General features: G+C 40.8%; 1 protein-coding gene across 1 annotated transcript in view; it reads left to right on the top strand.

Annotated features, from left to right (window-relative positions):
* Positions 1 to 450: 450 nt before the first annotated feature.
* The window catches only part of slit3 (slit homolog 3 (Drosophila)), a 228,773-nt gene continuing 211,765 nt past the window's right edge, over positions 451 to 17,458 (top strand). Inside the window, exons 1-2 of the mRNA XM_005726454.1 lie at positions 451 to 1,212; positions 16,443 to 16,514. Of these exons, the coding sequence (XP_005726511.1) occupies positions 1,022 to 1,212; positions 16,443 to 16,514 (263 nt within the window). The 5' untranslated portion in view covers positions 451 to 1,021. The remainder of the gene's footprint in view (positions 1,213 to 16,442; positions 16,515 to 17,458) is intronic.

Raw genomic sequence — 17,458 nt, 5'->3', positions numbered from 1 at the left:
CCAACACCATAACAGATAAGTTCAGCTTGATTAAATGTGATCAACTATGACTGAGCTGTCATCCAGCATTTTTGTCATATGCTACTTGTTAAAGCATCTATCAATGAAGTTGACACACAACACAGACTCCCGCAGGATGATGCATGATAAATATGGCTGAAAAAAGACGCGCCTCAAAACCAAAACATGATAGCAAATTCATTACGTTGATAAATGGGCTAAAAAATAAAAGAAGAGCTGCTGAGAAACCAGCTCAAATGAGTACGCTGCTTCCGTGGATAGAGTTTTACTCGAGTTTGGTTTACAGACTTGGGGAAGATAAAGGACGAATCAAAGTTTGTAGAGCTCTCCGACTCTCCTGACATCAACAGAAAGAGAGAGAGAGAGGGAGGGAGAGGGAAGGAGGATTTTGGGGGGAACCTAAATACAAATCTGTTTGCCTCTCTCGCTCTCACAATCGCCAGGCGAACCAGTCTGTGTTGCGCCACTGCGCTTTCAACTTTTTTTTTTTGTATGTGTGTGATTATAACTCCTTTACTACTCTCACTTTTTACTCCCTGGCAGCGGAGGGATGTTCCTTGGAAGGAGGTTACACCCCAGCTGAATATTCTCACCTTGGAAGGTTTAGAAGCTAGGCTCATAAGTTCTCGGAGAGTTTGGGAATGGAGAACATTTGGGGAAACTTTTACGCAATTAGCTGAGTGACGCACGAATAGATATTTAAAGTTTTTGTCTAGCGTGTCATATCTACGTTGTTATTGTCTTCTTCGTCACTGGCAAAGGGATGTTTTAAGTAGACTCGTAGTTACCGAGTCTCTGGAGAGAAGTTTTCTGAATTCGTGCAACAGCGAACTTAATTTGATTTCGGCTTGCGTTTTTCTTTCTTTTTTCCAAAAATTCTGCCACAGAAAAAACGTCCTGTCTTCAACTTACACAGGATCCGCACTTCCACGGTGTCTCCTTCACCCCCCGCGGATTTTCAATTAACGTCTGTTGGAAGTAATTTCGGTGGATTGCTATAATGCCTCCGACCACACCGGGGAAGCGCGCCGCGCTCTGCCGGGTTTGGGCTCTAGCTTTCGCTCTGCTGGTGTGCGCTACATCGGTGAATGGATGCCCACACAAGTGTAGCTGCTCCGGATCTCATGTGGACTGCCAGGGTCTGGGTTTGAAGACTGTGCCCAAAGGAATACCGAGGAATGCCGAGCGCCTGTAAGAGCAGTTGTTTTATTTCAACTTATCTGTAATTGCATCAATTTAACCAAAGTTCATCATAGAGGGCACTCTGACCTTATTATTCACCTTTTCTCCCTTTGCATTACTCCCATCCTCCTGAATTGTAGATAGTGCATTTTAAACTTAACATGCTCTGTAGGAAAACTGCACGTTTTCGCAGATTTTTCCGAGCAAAATATTTTAAATACATTTTTAAAAAACATCTCGAAAACTTAGTCGTGCATTGTTAAACTTTCATCACTTGCACATAACGGTATTTATTTCATACAGCAGGCTACTGTAATAGCATCCATGTGCATCAACATCCCATTTAATTTATTAAATTCATGTTTTTATATTATCTTATAAACCCCGGTCCTGTATGTAAAACTCTGGTACTATTTCTGGTACTTTTTATCGTTGTTGCCATGATTACTACTCGGGCTATATAACGTTGGGACATAACTTTTATATAAAAGTGGATAAAGCTTTTTTTTTAGACGATGACTGGCTTTATGTGGCTTTTAAAAATCTTAAGGAAACTACTGCTATCAAAAATCCTGTCAGCATATTACTCAAAGGGTACTTCTTACTGTGAAAAGCTGCAATGCCTTTTGTTTAAAATACTGCTATTTTATTCTAGCTTAATAAATTGCACACACAAAAGTGCCCTAAAATCACCTGCGACCCCCAATGAACAGAGGTGGTTAAGAAAACAGTCACCAACTATGTTTTTAGAGAAAGCTTTTGAAATTTTAAACAGGTCAAAAGAATGTGAGAAAATCGCCTTAAATCACTTTAAATTGTATTCTTTCACATGCCTGGATAAGACTTTCTAAAGTTTTGTAGAATATGAGTAAAACTGAACTAGATCCTCAGTGTTTTTCACTTCAAGAACTACTGGTTCTTTCTTTCTTTATTCTTAGCCTGGGTGACAGTTTAAAATCATATAGGCAGGGACAGAACTCTGACAGGCGCTGCTGCCACCTCCAGCCTGATCTTGACACGTATACATCAGCGCAGCCACACACATGCACTCACAAACACACACCTTTGCTGTTAAGGTATGGAAGTGATTATGCATGACAACAGAGCAGCCAAAAGCCCTGCAGGGGATCAACAACAGACCTAACCTGAGACAACAAACACAATCAGTAGGCTGCTGAGGAAAGTGGGGGGTCATGTTTGTGAATATGTGTGAGTGTGTGTGTGTGGATGTGGGGGGTACTGGTGGATATGAACATGTGATTAGCATGTGTGTGTGGATTTTTGCTTGGCTGAGCTGTTTCATATGTTTGTGTGCCTGCGTGTTTGCACTGGCTGGTGTGATTGCTTTTCTTGTGTGTGTTTGTATGAGTGTTAACAATGAACCCCCATACCTCTGCTATTCAACAGGGCTGTTGTGACCTCCTAGGACCTGTTGGCTTTTGCACAGTAATCCCCCGAAGACATTTAGACCCAAGAAAAATAAATAATTAGAGCAGGTTGTGATGGGGAGGTGGGATAACGGGGTCTTCTGCGTCTCCCTGGGGTCCCCAGGGTGGAATATTTGGGGTAGCAGCGCCCCCTCCCTCCCTTTTCAGTCCAGAAACTCTGTGTTTATGTTTCTCTGATTTATCCAGGTCAGTGTTTCAGATGTGACTTTGGCCAAGAGTTGCTCTTTTCCTCCCTCTTTTTCTACCTTCATCTCGTTCTCCCTCTGCAGATATATTTTAGGGAGTCTGAGTTGGGAAACATTAAAATGGATGAGATTCTAGTCCTAAAGGTTACAACAGACACTTTGTTTTAAGAGAGATGAGCATCATTGCCCTAAGCAGGGATTTGATTTTGACAGTTGTGATAAAGTTCATGTGGACAACAGATTCTTGTAACAAAAAAGTTGTTAACTTCTAAGTAAAAGTTGTAAATTTCAAAAAGTTTCTCAACTATAATCGAATACTTCCACACTTCACCACTGACACATTTACAGATTGCAAAAGCCTAAGGTGATGATTTCCATTGGCAGAGATTCTTTAAGACTATAAGTTTTTATTTTTTCGTCCATATTTCAAGACTTTCCGGGCTTTTTCTATGGTATACTAACACACTCGTCATTGTGGCTTGACATTATGGTATACCAGACTTTTTCATGGTGGCAAAAACTGGCAATAAACTTGAAGTGAAGTGAAAAGTCACAATTAGGGATAAAAGTCCTCATGATTTGGGTTAAAAAAAAGAACTTTATGAACTGTTCATGCTTAAAAGAGTTTAACTGATCATTTTAAAATGAAATGGACCATATACATTTAAATCAACTCACATCATCCTAGTGTAGAACAGCGGTCCCCAACCCCCGGGCCTCGGACCGGTGCCGGTCCGTGAGTCGTTTGGTACCGGGCCGCGAAAGTTGAGGCTCAGGTGTGAAATGTCTGGTTTTCAGGGTTTTTATCGTTATTTCGTTATCGTTTTTATCCTTAACTCGGTTTTCCTGGGTCTTTTCACGTGTGTTATGAATAAATCTTCTTTTTTTCGGTACCGGTACTAGTTTTATTTTGTTGTATTTATCCACGACACCTTAAAGGCTGGTCCGTGAAAATATTGTCGGGCATAAACCGGTCCGTTGGGGACCGCTGGTGTAGAATATAGTTCAAGATCTCTGTCTAAATAAATAAATAAATCTGGGTAAATTTCCAACGTCCAAATTTAAACGTGCGACTATTTTGCTGGTAATAACTGAAATGAGTAAAGATAACATAAACCCTGGAAATTACGCCCATGGTTTCAACATTGCTTTAAATATTGTAGCACGGAAATCCTCCATCTTTTTTCTGATTTAAAAGTTTTCTTGTCTCTCTCTCGCTGAAATATTAGAAAATATAACGTGTATCTGTTACCTCACAACACTAGAACATGCATCAAGGCTGCGAAACATGTAGCATTTAGTTAAGGTGAGGCTTTCACCTTATCTTTCCGGGAAAATGTTTTTCAACTTCTACATTGCCGCACCCTCTATAGACACATGTATCGAATCAGAGTAATTTAGAACGATTGCTTGAAGTTTTATGAAACCAAATGTAGAAATTCACAGCAGAGTAAAGCAGAAGTACGTGACACATGGAGTTAAGAGGATTTCATGATATACTGTCACATTATATAACACTGAAACATTTCACAGTGGTAAATTTCCTGTGGAACGGTGGATGCCTGGAGTGAAGAGAATCAGTCAAGATGCACTGTAAAGCATGAAAGCACTGTAACACTCATGTAGCTTTCACAATATGCCCCCACTTAGCCTTTTTATTACACACAGTGCGAAAGTTTGAATCTAGTTTCTTTCTGCTACATGTGAAAACGAGTAAGCAAGCGCCGCAGTCCACCTGTCATAACCACAGAATCAATCTCTTTAAAAGCCCGGTCTTCCTCACTATTGTAAACATTTGGAAAGGTTAACGAGAGAAAAACTGTGGTGGCCCCAACTGTTCACTTAACAGACACTCACATGCTGCCAGCCTCAAAGATTACCTCGGGCCAGTCAATTCCGTAATGTTCTACTTGGAAAGCCACTTGAGGCCTCATTTGCATCTAATTTGAGTGGAGGGTTTTTGGGGGTGGCTTAACAGGCTTAACGAGGTTGGGTAAAGTGAATTGAAACATAAGAACGGCTTTTCTCTCTCGGGTTCGGTTCACACCTGCCCTACAGGCTCTGCATAGACACGCATACAAAAAAGCACAAACAGTTTTTTTTTCTTGAGATTCAAATTCCAAACTGTTGCCTCAACTGCTGTGAAAATGTGGGAGAATCAAATGCCGTAAAGTCCAAAGGGAGCTTCCAATCGCTCGAGCTGCAGTTTGTTTTTTTTCTGCATGTGTTTGTGCAAGCTTTGCACGTTTTAATTTTGTCACAATGTGCATGTGTGCATGATTGCATCCTCATACATGCACTGTGTTTGTAGTTGACTGGCAGCAAGTTTCCTCAGCCAGCTTTGCACAAGCTAAATTTGAGTTTAACAGTCTAGTTTTCTGTTCCCTCGCTAACACCACCAGTAAATTTTGGCATGATTTGTACAGGCAACACCTTCTGTGCTTTCTCTCTTCTCAGCTAGTTCTTTCTCCCCTTCTGCTCTTTAATTTCCCTTCCCCTCCAAGCTTTTTATCTTTATCCCACCGTTGTTTTTTCTCCTACATCTCTCGCTCTTTCTGCCCAACTTCTTTTCTTCTCTACTTTTCCTTTGCTTCACTCCTCAGTTCTACCACTTTTTTTCTGACCTCCACCTCCCCCTCCGACACACGCACTCACACACACCATCAGTTTGCCAGCAGCATCTCACAACCCCCATTTCCCCCCAACGTGCCAGCCTACTGTACCACAGAGCGCATAACAGTAGGATCCCTGCTGCTGCTGCTGCTGCTGCGTGTGTTTGTGCGGACACACACACTTTAGCCGCTGCTTCTGGCTCTTATCAAAGCTTAGTGTTGATTGGCCAGTGGGCGCTCTAACCACCACACCCTCGGCTATGAAATGGCATTTCATGGTGGGGCTGGAATTTTGTGTGTGTGTGCGAGATCTCTGAATACTTTGGTTCTATCCTGCGCATGGAGCAGACCAGCTAATTTGTGCTGACATAGTTCTAGTTCCCTAAATTTGGAATAATTTGATTGGATCAATCTGCAATGACTAAAGTACTGTGGTGTAGACTTCCCAGCTACTTTTGGCTCTGTCTTGAATATTTATCTGACATCATTGCAAATAACAGTGTTTTGTATACAGCTGCTAGCCCCACCCAAAGAGTCTGATAATGTTAAGTTCAAAATGTGTTCCAACAGTTTTGATGTGTTCCATGAATCTTTAGTTGTACTGCTTTGTTTTATGGGAACCAGGAAACTAATTATGATGTTTGTGCAATATTTCTGCATATGAATGAACACAGCCTTTGGTAACTGTTGAACAAAAGCCATCGTTAAGTGGAGACCGTTCTTTACTGTTATCGTGGGTATGATGATGATGTAATTTGTCTGAAGAGCAGCCGAGTGTTATTGCAATAGCAGACAGAGCTAAACTCAGAAGTAAAAACCACAGTGAGCTTGCTGTTTTCCAACAGCCTCTTAATGTCACGCCTATCATCCATGGCCATCTTGTGGTAATCACTTTGTGCCCTTCTAACTATGTTTGATTCAGTTATGGTATGCCAAATGGCACAAGTGAGGCTAACCAACATTTAGGCTCCATTTCTAGGTCAGTGGGTGATATTCTTTTCCTCAAGTTTCTCCAGCATGCGGGCACATGACCTTTCTATATAATTACTTTAAGCTTGTCAAAGAGGGAGCCAGCTGGCGTTGATAGTGGGCACTGCCCTTCTGGGAAATGGATCAAGCCGGATGCTACATTAAAACATACAGACATATTCAAATGTAACGAACAAACTAAACACATGGAGGTGCACGTACCGGAGTGTACTGCACTTGTGAGGGCTCTTACTATATACAGTAGGCTCTTACTCTAACCTTAATCATCAATACTAGAAAATCCAGTTTTGAACACAAAGTTAATCCTAAAGCCTTATTGTTGAAATGTGCGTTGGTTTTTCTTTTTTTGGTCTATTCTCAGCACAGTACATATTGTATCAAATTATGCCAAAGCTGAGACGGATGAACATTGTTTCCTGGGAGCATAAAAAAGCTTCCATAATGACTCAGGGGTGGTCAGTCCATTTTCTTTCACGTGAGAAACTGGTACTGATATGAAGGACAGAGCCAAGAAGCTTATAAAGAGATAAAATTAATATTAAGCAGACTTGAGTTCCACTTGTTGAAACAGTCCCAGTTTCTCATGTGACCCTTTGGGGAAATTAATTACCTACCCCCGGACAAGCCATCAATAACTAACACATTTCATTTGGAGTATAAAATGGAAGAGAACATGCCTGAAAATCCTTCTTAATCAAGCTGGACCAGAAAAGGTCTGTTAACTGTGATGGATGTGAACAGCGTGGGTGTTTATTTCACAGTTTGCTTTCATTTCCACTTGAAAGCAAGTTTTGTTAACCTGGGGGTTGCTTTAACACCTGTGTGATTAATTGACAGCTTGTATTTTCCTCTTCTTTTTGCGGTACTAATGTCTTAGGTGACCTCAGTAATTAACTTCTGGTACGATTACAGAAGAATCCTGATTTGATGGCGACTGAAAAAATAGGCTACATGTGATTTTCTTTTAATCTTCAAACAGCTATTTGATGCAGTAAGAAGCAGCCGAAATGTTAAGGTCCCAAAACGGGTCCTCAAAAACTTAGTGCAAGAGAACACGCAGGCATGAAAAGGTACATAATTTAAATGAAATGCATATTCATGAAGCACATAAAAATCTAGCCTGCAGTCCCACACATACAGTGCACACTCATCATTAGGCAGGCACAAGCTCACACAGTTCACTCTCATGCATTCACCAGAAATAACATGAAACTGGTTAGATGGAAACTTTGACATATAATGAGAGAGAATTTGTGTCACATAGAAACAACCCAGAGTCACGAATGACCTTCTGTGACTTTCTGCTGAATGAGAAGTCCTCAACTTGGAGGACTTCAGAGTGTGTGTCATACTATAACACTAGTATAGATTTGTGTGTGTGTGTGTCTATGCAGTGAGCTTGGAGTTGTTTGATGTTAACAAGCTATGCCACTGTTTTGTTAGGCCACTGTCACCAAAGCAACATATTATTTCCCTTCTGCACGGACTTTATTTTCTCAGTGTGAGTTTCTGTTTGTACTCCTTCACTACACCTGTGTATATACATTTTTATGTAGTTATTTGTGGGTATGTGGCAGAGTAATAGAGTGACTTCCACCACAGTGTTCAGTTTGCAGGCCACTGCTCAGATAGACTATTTATGGAGTCTGGAAGCTTATGGAGAAACAGGTCACTGCACTGTGCATGCATGCATCAGTGTTTCTGTGTCTCTGTCTCTGTCATTCATGTCCTCTTTCAATCTCTCATTCACCCTAATCTCATTTTCTTATCCTCTTGTTCACTCATTCTCATTTTTTTCTGACCTGGGCCCCATTGAGGAAGCAGCAGGGCTTGTTCTTGTCAAGTGGCCTCTCCGCAGCCAAATTACCCCTCCACCCGCACCCCAGCCCATTCACTTACAGTACAGCAGTAGTAAATCGAGACAAAAGCAATGCAACCCTATAAACTCTTGCAAAGAAAAGAGCTAACCAAATACAGGGCTGGTTTACAGCCCCTTTGGCTTGTGACTCTAAAAGAAAGGGATGCTTTCAGGCGTCTCCCTAATGTGGTCAAGCCTGTGTGGTTAACAGCGACACCAAACTATGAAATTTCTCGAGGTGGATCAGTATTAAGATAGAATATAGACTATGAAGGAAGGGGAAATAAATTGGGACTGACAGAAAACAAACCAACTGATGATGGAACACACAAGGAGATGCATTACTCTCTCAGATTTCAACAAAATCTAATCAGTCTGGGGTATTAAATGTGAAAGCTGCATAACAAACAATTTAAAGGACTGAGACATAAATAGGAGAGAAATGTGGTGTAAGAGATGAAGATGACTTTAAGGGGGAAAACAAATCCAAATAAGCTAAATCAGAAGGAAGCAGTGTTAAAAAAGAAAAACCCAAAATTGAAAGCACAGATTAGATAGGAGGGAGATGTATTTTGCATCATTCAGACAGGATTCCCCTTTATGGAGTGAAAGCGAGTGTCCTTCAGTAAAGGAAATATTTAACTGACTTTTATCTCCGGTCTCTCTGCCCTTGTTTGTACCTTTGTTCTCTTTTCTGGTGCTCGTCTTTCATTATTTAGTTTCACTTGGCATTCCTAGAATCCAGCAGATTGGACAGCTCTAAAACAAGCGTATTTATTTGTACAGAGAAGGATTACCCAAATACGGGTTAGCAGGCATAACTTAAAACTGCTAGCAAAATTTCCCCATACCTCTGAGAAGTATACACAGCCAGCAGAGTCTAATAAGCCCCTTTTCCATTAGTACCTACTCAGATCGACTCGTCACGGATGGCCACGACTCGACTTACATTTGTAATTGTCCTCATCACAACGCATCCGAATTAATACCCAACAAGAAAGGTGGATGTGGAAGAAAGAATCTACCTGCTGCTCGGTCTCTGGCTTTTCATCAGGGAACATGGCTTTGTTTTTGTAGCCATTTCCCTCGTTCCCTGGTTTTTAAAAATGGCGGTTTTAATTTTTGTGAATGAGATGCGCTCACGAATCATTGAGTGACGCCACTGACCAGCCAATCGGTGGAATGCAGTCAGATGACGTCACATTTTAGTACCTGCTCGGATCGTTTGGAACCCTAAGCGAGCAGGTACTAAAAAAGTACCAGGTACTATGACCTAATGGAAAACCCTGAAAACCTTGGCGAACCGTGTCGACTCAATCCGAGTAGGTTCTAATGGAAAAGGGGCTATGGTGATGTCTTGCTCTAGCTGCAGGAAACCTATTGTAGCAGACAAACCTTTGATTTCTTGGACAACCAAACAACAAACACTTGATGCAACGACTGTAGTTACAGATTTAACAAAGAGACACATAGAAAAGATGTGAAATATATATAGAGATGAATGATAAAGGCAGATTGAATGCCTTAATCATTCATCATGAGCGAACCATTTTGTACTGGTCCCAAGTACAAATGGTTCGCTCCATTTGTACTTGGGACAAATGGAGCGAACCAATGAGATACACTTACAGATGTACAGTACAGGCACTTGATCATAAGTTAAAAAAAAGCTTTCAAAGCAGAGCCAGAATTTTAGAAAGTAAAGGAATGAAATACTAATTACTAAAACTGTAATTTTTCTTTTAATTTTTTTTAATTTTCAGCGTTTTTAAACAGATAAATTAGGCTTCAGCACTTTTGCTGACAGATATGAAACAACGCTCATGCTGACATATTGACTCTTTTTATTTCTCTGTTTTCCTGAAAGCACAGCCTTTAAATAACCTGCCTTGTGTAATTTAAAAAGAACCTGATCTCAGCGCTCTCAAAGGTACTGTAGCTTGCGTTTGCACTCATTACTTACTTTTTTTTCTTTTTAATTGTGTGTATATGAGAATAAAGAATATGTGACTGCCCAGAAAACTCTTGAGTGATGATTGCTGTATATCCCAGAGAGCAGCTTTGTAACAGGAGACAGTTTATTGCCTATTATCATCACTATGACAAAGATTCAAAACAGCAGTAAAGGGTTGCACAGGAGACCAAATGTTCCACAAACTCTCCAAGATTTCCAAAACTGAGTTTTTTGCTAACTGTTGTAGGTAATATACAGACTCCAAGTGTAGGCTGGTGTTGATCAGGTTTTCCTTTTGAAAGCTTGCCATGGCTACATCTCTCAATTGTGTTACTGAGTCTATGTTGTGCATGTAACAAAGATAATTCGTCATAGTGAGCACACTGCACAAATGAAACAGTTAAACAGCACATAAGCATCTATCATTTTGCCAAGCATATTGAAGACCTGGACCATTATTTGTAAGTGCTCCAATTAGCTGCTGCATGATAGTTGATTTTTTTCCTTTATTATCTAAGATATTACATGATATGGGGCGATCGTGGCTCAGGAGTTGGCAGTTCATCTTGTAATTGGAAGGTTGCCGGTTCGAGCCCCGGCTCCGACAGTCTCGGTCGTTGTGTCCTTGGGCAAGACACTTCACCCGTTGCCTACTGGTGGTGGTCAGATGGCCCGGTGGCGCCAGTGTCCGGCAGCCTCGCCTCTGTCAGTGCGCCCCAGGGTGGCTGTGGCTACAATGTAGCTGCCATCACCAGTGTGTGAATGTGTGGATGACTGGATGTGTAAAGCGCTTTGGGGTCCTTAGGGACTAGTAAAGCGCTATACAAATACATTTACCATGATCCCTGTTACTCTCTTGATTACTGTTGGGCTAAGTCTCTTTCTCATTCTTGTTAATGATATACTCTTGACTGTATTTGATGTGTTTAATTTTCCCATGCTTCTCCCTACTGGCACATGCACCAGTCTATGTGTGTTGATCCAGTTTCCTATTATACGCAAAGATTATACCTTATTTTTGGTCTAAATGTATTTATGACATCTAAAGTTTTTCCTCATATGCTACCACTGAATTTATTTTTCACTACTGTTTTCACAGTTCCACAAAGGCTGCTAGTAAAGTCTGCATAGGCCAATTAATCTTCCCCTTTATTTGGTGTACGTTTCACTTGCTACATAGATGTGCTCCTTAAAAGTGAGAGCAGAAGAGAGCACTTAAAGCTGCCTTAGTTTGCATTGGCCAAATGTAATATCTAAACATTTGCAGTGGATGGATTTCAGCTATAGCAGAGCCAATTTCAAAGCAGCATGACACCTGGCGAGCACAGAGCTTAGAGGAAAAGGAAGAGAGCAATTAGGATTCCTTGTGTAAGTGGTAGATTTAGAGAATGAAATTGAGCACATCTATCTATGAGTGAGAAGGACGGAGAGTAAAAATGGAGGAATGAGAAAGTGAAGAGCTTTTGGAAAATAACATGAGATTAGCACAGGAAGTGAATGCATTTGGAAATGAGGTGTGGGATAGAGGTCAACAAAGGATGAAAGTGAGTGAAAGAATGAAGGGAGAGGAAAAAAGGGGAAAGAGGAAATGTCACAGTGTCCGAGACTGATAAAACAGAGAGAGGAAACTTCAGTGCTTTATCTTTATTCCCTATTGTCCCTGATAGAGGGGAAAAAGAGGACAGAGTTCAAGAAAACAAAAACCAGACAGACAGAGATACAGGGTCAAGGTGAGAAAAAGAAGCACAGCTAATTAGCCAACAAGCAGACATGTCAAAACATTTAAGCTCAACACTGAACTCTGATAATCTTTTACCACAGTGGCGTGTTTTTCATTTATTAGTATTTTTGATATTTATCGTTTAACATTCCTTTCTAAAAGTTCTCTCTCTTGCCAATGGTGTAGCCAACCAATAATATTGTCCTGAAGGCAAATCAGTCCTGCTGCCACCTCCACCTCACACACACTATGCATTTGTCACCGTAAAGTCAACCCCGTGTGTCACTCTAAGGCAGCCAGACTGCAAAGTTCACTTCTCAGTGGTCTAGAGTGAGATGTGGTGGGGGCTGCCTCTGCCTGTGTGTGCATGTCTTTGTTGAATGGGATATTAATTCCCTGGACACCTGCTGTTTGCATTCTTGTCTTATCCCCTAGTCGCAAACACACACATGCTTGCACGGCTTACTTCTGCCTGTAATGGAAACAACGGTTAGGGCTTTTGTGCTAACGTATTTCATTAGTAGTCTGAATGCTGGTCAGTTAACATTTGATGCTAAGTTAAGCTTTACTGCCAGGTGGGCTGTACACCTAAGCTTTAACAGACCAGGTGCATGAGAATGGCAGCCTCATCAGCTGTCTTTGCTTTGCTCGTAATGAGTTCTCTGTGCACACATTTACTTATTCCAAGGAGTTAAGTGAATAGATTTACTAACTCATGTAAAAATACTGTGGGTAGTGCATTTTATTTATTATTTCTGAAGTGTACCAGTAGCACCATTTAGTTATAATGAACAGAATTCTTTTATAAAAGAGGGAGTTGTTGTTTATTTATATTATGCTAGGTATGACTGGTTTTCTTACCTCCTAACAATGCTGTGCTTTTTTTGACAGCTTTTTCCGATGACATCACTGCCAAGCAGTGTGCTGTGCATCCAAGATTTTCATTTAATTTCATGCCACTTGTCTGTGTGTTTTTATGGCAGCGGTGTAGACTCCACAGTTTTTAGGCAGCGAGGTTTGATGGGATTCTGCCATTGTGCTGTACCTGGAACTGTATACTCAATAATTGCTTAACTGCAAAGCAATCTCCTTAGTAAGAGCAGAAGTTTCCACTGTGAACATAAGAAAGATGGAGATAAGGTTTGAGAGATTAGAGAGAGAGAAAAAAGAAAATAAGGGTAGGAAAATTGTAGCCAAGTGTAAAACAGTGAGAGATTGAGATAAAAGAGGAGAGATTAGGGATGGAGAGGAAAAACAGATGAAGGTGAAGAAAAAGTGTTTAGTCAACTGTGAAACAGTGAAAGATAAGACGTGAAAGATCGAGACAGGGAGAGACGAGAGGGAGATTACTGAGAAGAAGAAAAGTGGAGAGTAAGGCTGGGAACGCTGGGTAAAGCTGGCTGTGAGAGACTGACAGACGGACATTAGAGAGCAATGATCAAAGAGAGATTTGAGATAGATGAGGAGGAGGATGGAGCGTAAATAGAAAACTGAAAGATTGTAACCAAGGGTAAGCTACACATCCACTAAACACTTCATTAGGTACGCTTTTTCATTATGGTGGTGGATCTCTTTTTGCCTTCCGAGCTGCCTTTGCTCTTCATGCCATGCATTCAACAAGGTGCGGGTGAGTGTGGAGTCCATTTGTGTACGGTCAACTTAATGTCATGTTCAAGAAATTAGTTTGAGATGATTCAAGAGAAAAACAGTTTTACTGACAAGAACATGTTTGGTGCACCTGTTTGACATGCTGGAATCAGCCATCAGAGATGGATCATAAAGGGAGGGACAGGAATGGTCAAGCACATTACTCCCATGTCATTACACAACCATCAGCAGTCCGAACCATTAGTAGAATAAGATTAACCCGTGTGAGAATTTTAGTCACGGTTTCCTGTTCTCAGGTGACAGGAAAGTGGCAGCTAGTGTGGTCCATCAACCCATGCCACTTGTCACTTAGGCTGGTCTTATCTTACTGTCTGAAAGATAAGGGGAGATAGCAGAGGGTACAGCCAGATTTATGGTCAAGCAGTGGTAGTGCATTTGCTGTCCTTTCCACTCAGGGGATGCCCATCTGGAGGCAGTGTAAAAAGCATGTGGTACACCCAGTCTGTAGGCTACTCTTACTTGTGCTGTTGTTGGTCCATCAGCCAGCCTCCCATTCCCAGTGAACCTCACTGTTACCCTCTTCTCTATTCCAGCCCACTTGTCAACCAGTAAACATTTGTCAGATACTTATGTCATCCGCTTCCAATGATGTGCAGTCAATATCTTCGCAGGGGTAGGGTGAAAACCTCTTACCTTCTGTACAGCCAGACTATAAGTGTGGTAGAGTAACAAACATGAACAAGAAAAACAGTTTATTTCTGAAGCAAATCAACTCTTTCCTCATGTTCAAATTAATAAATCAAACCCCAAGAAGGCTTATCAAGTAATTGTCAGTGCCTTGCATTTCAAGGAACTGGCAAAGCCAAACACTTGGAAAGCTTGTGACAAGAACCAGCAGCTTATAGTCTGGATAGTGAAGCAGCTCACTGTCAAAATGTTATCTGGTGTCTCGAATGTCTCACATGAAACATTAAGATGGATGAGACTCGGCATCAACGTGAAACTTCATTCTGCTTTCTTTGTCTTTCTCGGTTCATTGCTTTAGTGAGCTATATATTAATGCAAAAGTGTTATACCTAAGCAGAGGATGTTTATGTCAAGCTCATTTCTCAACATGCCAGTTTATTGTCGGAAAGCAAAAGTTAACTTCAGCTAGAAATGTGGGCTGCACTCAAACCAGAGACGTTGTGAATAAAATAGCAGTTGCTTCCAAACCCCTGGGCATCTGACAGACGATGATCGATTTAAAATCTATTTTAAACATGCAGTGTTATATCGTCCCACAAAACTATTGTTTATTACTTGTTTTCCTGATCATGTGGTGGTCGTTTTGTTCCAGTAGTCATGAACAGCATTGCCGCAGTAACATTTTGGACTTCACCAACACCTGAGTGAAACAGTTTGGTTGTTTCTGTGCTAAATGTTCTTAAGCATTCATCACCTAAACATCTACTTTCATTTTATGCCATTAAGTGTTGACGTGTTTTATTAACACATTATTGTGGGGAAAAAAGGCGTGTCTGGAAAAGAGGCGGAGGGCAGGGGTGAGAATGAACTGAAACATTGTAAATCAAATCCACTGAGTTGAGAGTTTCTACTATTCTCTGCAGAGTTTTTAACTTTTCATTAGAAACGCTCCCCTGCCCAAACCACACAAACCCCTTTTCTAGTAGTATGAATGGACATTTTCCTGCTGTGTGCCACTTATGAGAAAGAATATCTGTGGAAAATATTTGAAGTTGTTGTGTGAAAACCTTGTGTGATCATGTGCGATATTGCCATCTGATCTATTGTTTGGATAAAATATTCACATTCAAACCCTTTTCAGTGTTTCATATTTTTGAATGTAAACACAAGTACGTGACAGGGATCTCATTTCTTGTTGCTTATGATTTAAGCCAGCTTTTCTATACTTCATCTGACGTGCCGGGTTGGATCAGTCATTTTTGTGACATCCCACTGCTGCATATGAGATATTGTAGTTATTCATTACTCTGGAGCCCTTTCAAGAACACCCTGTTGGACCAAGGACCCCATTTTGCGCTTTGGAGGACTGGTCTGGCCTATAGCAACCCTCCCTGTCACAAGCTGGGGAATGGCTCTTATTAGTGGCCCTTGCTATGTCAGCTTGAGGAAGCCTTTTGAAACCTAATATCGTCTTAAATCAGATTTATAAATGTTTAGGTGTATTATGAAAAACACACACGCTGCCTGCGTTGGCAAAACCTAGTTCTGTTTGTGTGTGTGTGTGTCTATGGTTCTGAGAGCGAGTGAAAGCTTTGGAGGAGCTCTGTGTGTGAAATAAGAGAGAACATTGTGTGTGTGTTGTTTGTGTGTGCCCTTTCTTTCTGTGTGTGCGTATGTTTTTTTTCCTTGCCCTAATTCCTGCAGTGCGACAGCGTTTCAATAAACATCAAACCCATATAAAGGGAAGCAGTCTACACACACACACACACACACACACACACACACACACACACACACACACACTCAGGCTGTCAGTTCATATTGCAGTATGTATACATTTTGCGCCCGTAGTTAAAACTAATTGAATGACAGTCAGGAAACATGATAAGCTTTTAAACTGTGACAATGGAAAGAGAAAAAAAATGTAATTGAAAAATTTGTTTTCCAGTAAATAATTGTGCATCAGAACAGAAGTTTCTCGGTGCTTGGTTTGCTTGTGTTTGTACTTGTATGCATGTGTGTGGGCCTATATGCTGTGGAGCATTCTCATGCCCTGTCCTTCTGCCACTTGGTGGGCGCTTGTTTGCTTTCACAGTTGTGTTAAAGTTACATTATACTCACAACTGAATGTATTTTTGACTGAATAAGTCATTTTTATCCTGTTTTTCTCTTTCTAGGGATTTGAATAAAAACAACATCACCAGAATCACTAAAGTGGACTTTTCTGGCCTCAAGAACCTCAGGATTCTGTAAGTTTCTTTCCTTTTTTCAATCAAATTTTTAGTCAGTAAAACATTAGGCTTTGCTCACATTCCCTCCAGTTTATTTGAGGACTTTAACTTATTTTAAATCAGTCAGGATGTATGAAAATGTATAATTCAGATTGCAGTTATCTGCTGAAATCTTCTTGATGTTGCTTCTTTGAGCTGTATGTGAGAATACAAATGTCTGATTACACATTAAACAGTGCCTTTGTACACAGTCTGTATAATGTCTGATTGCACCCATGCGAGAACAGAGCAGGTAATTGTCTAGTGAACTTAGAGCGGGCCATTGGGAATTATGCATCCTGACTTCTGTATACTCTACCCAGGCAGCTGCTTGCTTAAACTAACCTAATTTTTTCTAGCAGAATCCTCTGAAGCTGACTATCTCCTCATATGTGCTGCATGCGAGGAACCAGCACTTCCAGATAGTTGCCATCATTAAGTCACTTTACTTTTTCCTTCTTAGGTACTAAGTTGGCTAATATTAAGTTGAATCTACCAGATACAGTACCATCAGGTCTTTTAATCTGTCCTCTCTTTAATACCTAATTGTGACTTGTATTTGTTTCTTTACAAGGAATCCCATTAACAAAAAAGTTCCATGCTGTAGCAATTAAGCAAATGGTATATTTACCTAATGGGCCCGTATATGGCTATAGGGGGAAACAAGTCTCTATAAAATAAAGTTTCCCGTCCTAATGAGGGCATTTAGAACAAGAGAGCATGCAAGTGTACTATCCAAGGAGTTGGATTTTGCAATTACTGGATATTTACAAGGTTAAATAATAGAGTAATGGTGAGCTGACATGCCAGCAACAAGCAGCACGACTTCCATTTACTATACAAGCAGCACAACAGCGAGATGTTGACCTGGTACGGATACGACGATGGGAAACTAAGTAAAGCAACTCATACTGAAAGAGTTA

The sequence above is a fragment of the Pundamilia nyererei genome, unplaced genomic scaffold, assembly GCF_000239375.1.
Source record: "Pundamilia nyererei isolate P.nyererei 1_Seehausen unplaced genomic scaffold, PunNye1.0 scaffold00020, whole genome shotgun sequence".
Classification (NCBI taxonomy): Eukaryota; Metazoa; Chordata; class Actinopteri; order Cichliformes; family Cichlidae; genus Pundamilia; species Pundamilia nyererei.
Note: the sequence above shows the minus strand (reverse complement) of the source record. Positions and strands in the feature narration are given on the sequence as shown.